Source organism: Etheostoma spectabile, chromosome 6 (genome assembly GCF_008692095.1).
Source record: "Etheostoma spectabile isolate EspeVRDwgs_2016 chromosome 6, UIUC_Espe_1.0, whole genome shotgun sequence".
Classification (NCBI taxonomy): domain Eukaryota; kingdom Metazoa; phylum Chordata; class Actinopteri; order Perciformes; family Percidae; genus Etheostoma; species Etheostoma spectabile.
Window position 1 is genome coordinate 15,411,724 of NC_045738.1, and position 1,936 is coordinate 15,413,659.

The 1,936-nt window shown below is 38.9% G+C and overlaps 1 protein-coding gene across 4 annotated transcripts in view; it reads right to left on the reverse strand.

Annotated features, from left to right (window-relative positions):
• The window catches only part of usf2l (upstream transcription factor 2, c-fos interacting-like), an 18,191-nt gene extending 16,521 nt beyond the window's left edge, over positions 1–1,670 (reverse strand). For all 4 annotated transcript variants that reach the window (XM_032518225.1, XM_032518227.1, XM_032518226.1 and 1 more), the window contains exons 1-2: positions 1,428–1,670; positions 873–913 (exon numbers count right to left, since the gene is read on the reverse strand). In XM_032518225.1, coding sequence (XP_032374116.1) covers positions 873–913; positions 1,428–1,462 — 76 coding nt within the window. In that variant the 5' untranslated portion in view covers positions 1,463–1,670. The remainder of the gene's footprint in view (positions 1–872; positions 914–1,427) is intronic.
• Between the last annotated feature and the right edge of the window lie 266 nt (positions 1,671–1,936).

Genomic DNA, 1,936 nt, shown 5'->3' on the forward strand with positions numbered 1-1,936 from the left:
CTCTCTCTCTCTCTCTCTCTCTCACTCATTTTCAATTAAAAGCAGCTTTACTCAAATCAAGTCACGTTGGTTTTATTGTCATTTCAACCATTTACACTGTATACAGTGAAACATAACGTGTCACCATGGATCATGTGAAGTTACACATTTAAAGTATATAAAAACGAAAACATATCAAAATGGCATTCGATACAGGCTACATTTTGTACACACACATTATAGACTACACATAAAGTGCAATTACTACTTAAAGTAGAGCATAAGACAGACAAGGGACAGACAACAGACAACAAAAGACAGGGCATAAGTAGACGTTTAACAAAGCACTGATCGTTATAAGTTAGGTTCCCCGTGAGGTGAAGGTAGAATTTATTTATATTTTAGCAGCAGAAAAAAAAAACTACAGGAGTGCATTTTAGTTCTTTATGAAACATGTGCACTAACAATTTGCAATAACAATGTTGCCTAAGCATCAAAATACAATTTGCCAACATCATGACAACATTATTATTGATTTATATAAATAATAAATGATTTATATAAATTATATACAGAATATTTATTTCTAAATCTCTCTCTCTCTCTATTCACAAGTGATTGAGGCAGATGGCCGCCCACCTAGACCCAGGTGTCTGCCTGTTAAAAGGAAGTCTGTCCTCGCATCTGTCGCACCGAATGCTCTTGCAAGAATAGTTGGGTCTATGTAAATGAGTGTGGTCAAGACCTACTTTATCGCTAAAGCGTCCTTTGATAACTTCTATAAAAAAACATTTAATGGAATTGAATACTTTCGGGTATTATTTGTTATCCAAAATGTAGTGCGCAGGTGCCAGATGTCAATGACTGCTTAATAGGCAACGTTACATACTTACCTTCAGATGTCTGGACAACCTCTTCTTCTTGCTTTTCTTGGCTGCAAACCCCAAAAAACAAATAACGTTAACTCAGTTTCAACGCAACCAGCGTTCGTGATATTCCTGATAAAATAAATATAATTACTGACCCTCAACTTTGCTTTAGCTGATGGCAAACTTGTGCAAGACGCCAGTCAACCAACAGCACAGTTGCAATGTAAAAACACAACATTGCTACTGTCCTCAGGTTACCTAACGTGCCGTGGCTGATGCACTTGTTTTGTGTTTTAATGCCTAGCCTAAGCTAACGTAGCTATCATAACGTTACTGTTATTAACTACTCATTATCATGTTTTTCACAACTGGACATTGGTCCTCTAGGATACGACTAGACAGCTATCCAGCTTGCAAAGTCTTCCACTTCTCTTTCAAACTTAACTACAGTCTTTAGCTTGAATTCATTTTAACAACAGTTTTAGGTCAGGCCTGAGTTAGCGTCGTAAACTAGCTATCCGAAATAGCATGTTGTAGCTAGCTTGTCCCAGTTAGCCATTTTGGGCGACTGTCGATTACCTTGCGCTGTCCAGACTCTGTTCAAGCATATCCATCAGGGTTATAATAAAAAGTGATATTCGGTGTCACAGACGGAGATGGAAGTGCTGATCACGGGAACAAACACTCGGGTCATGTGAGAGAGACAGCCCAGGACACGTGAGGTGTGGCTCGGTGTCGAAGTTAAAATGGAGACCGCTGCTGCAACTGGGTGACTGCTGGGATAACCCGAGCTGACTCCATCAGCTGGCGCAGAATGGACGATGTACAGATTTAAGGCGTTCAAAGCAATTACAGTTTGAAGGAGTTGGTCTCACTTCATTCTTTTAAAGGCTTTTTAAAGGACCTTGCAGAAAGGCAGTCTGTATGTCACTGTTTATAAATTGATTTAAGACCCAGGTTTTTATGATGACATTGTTGTTTGAATACGAGTGATAGTGTGTTTATGTATTTACTTGTAAGTGTCTCTGTGTCTATTTGAAACCGTGCGGTTGCCACTTGCCAGGACATTCTTGTAAAAGAGATTTTTA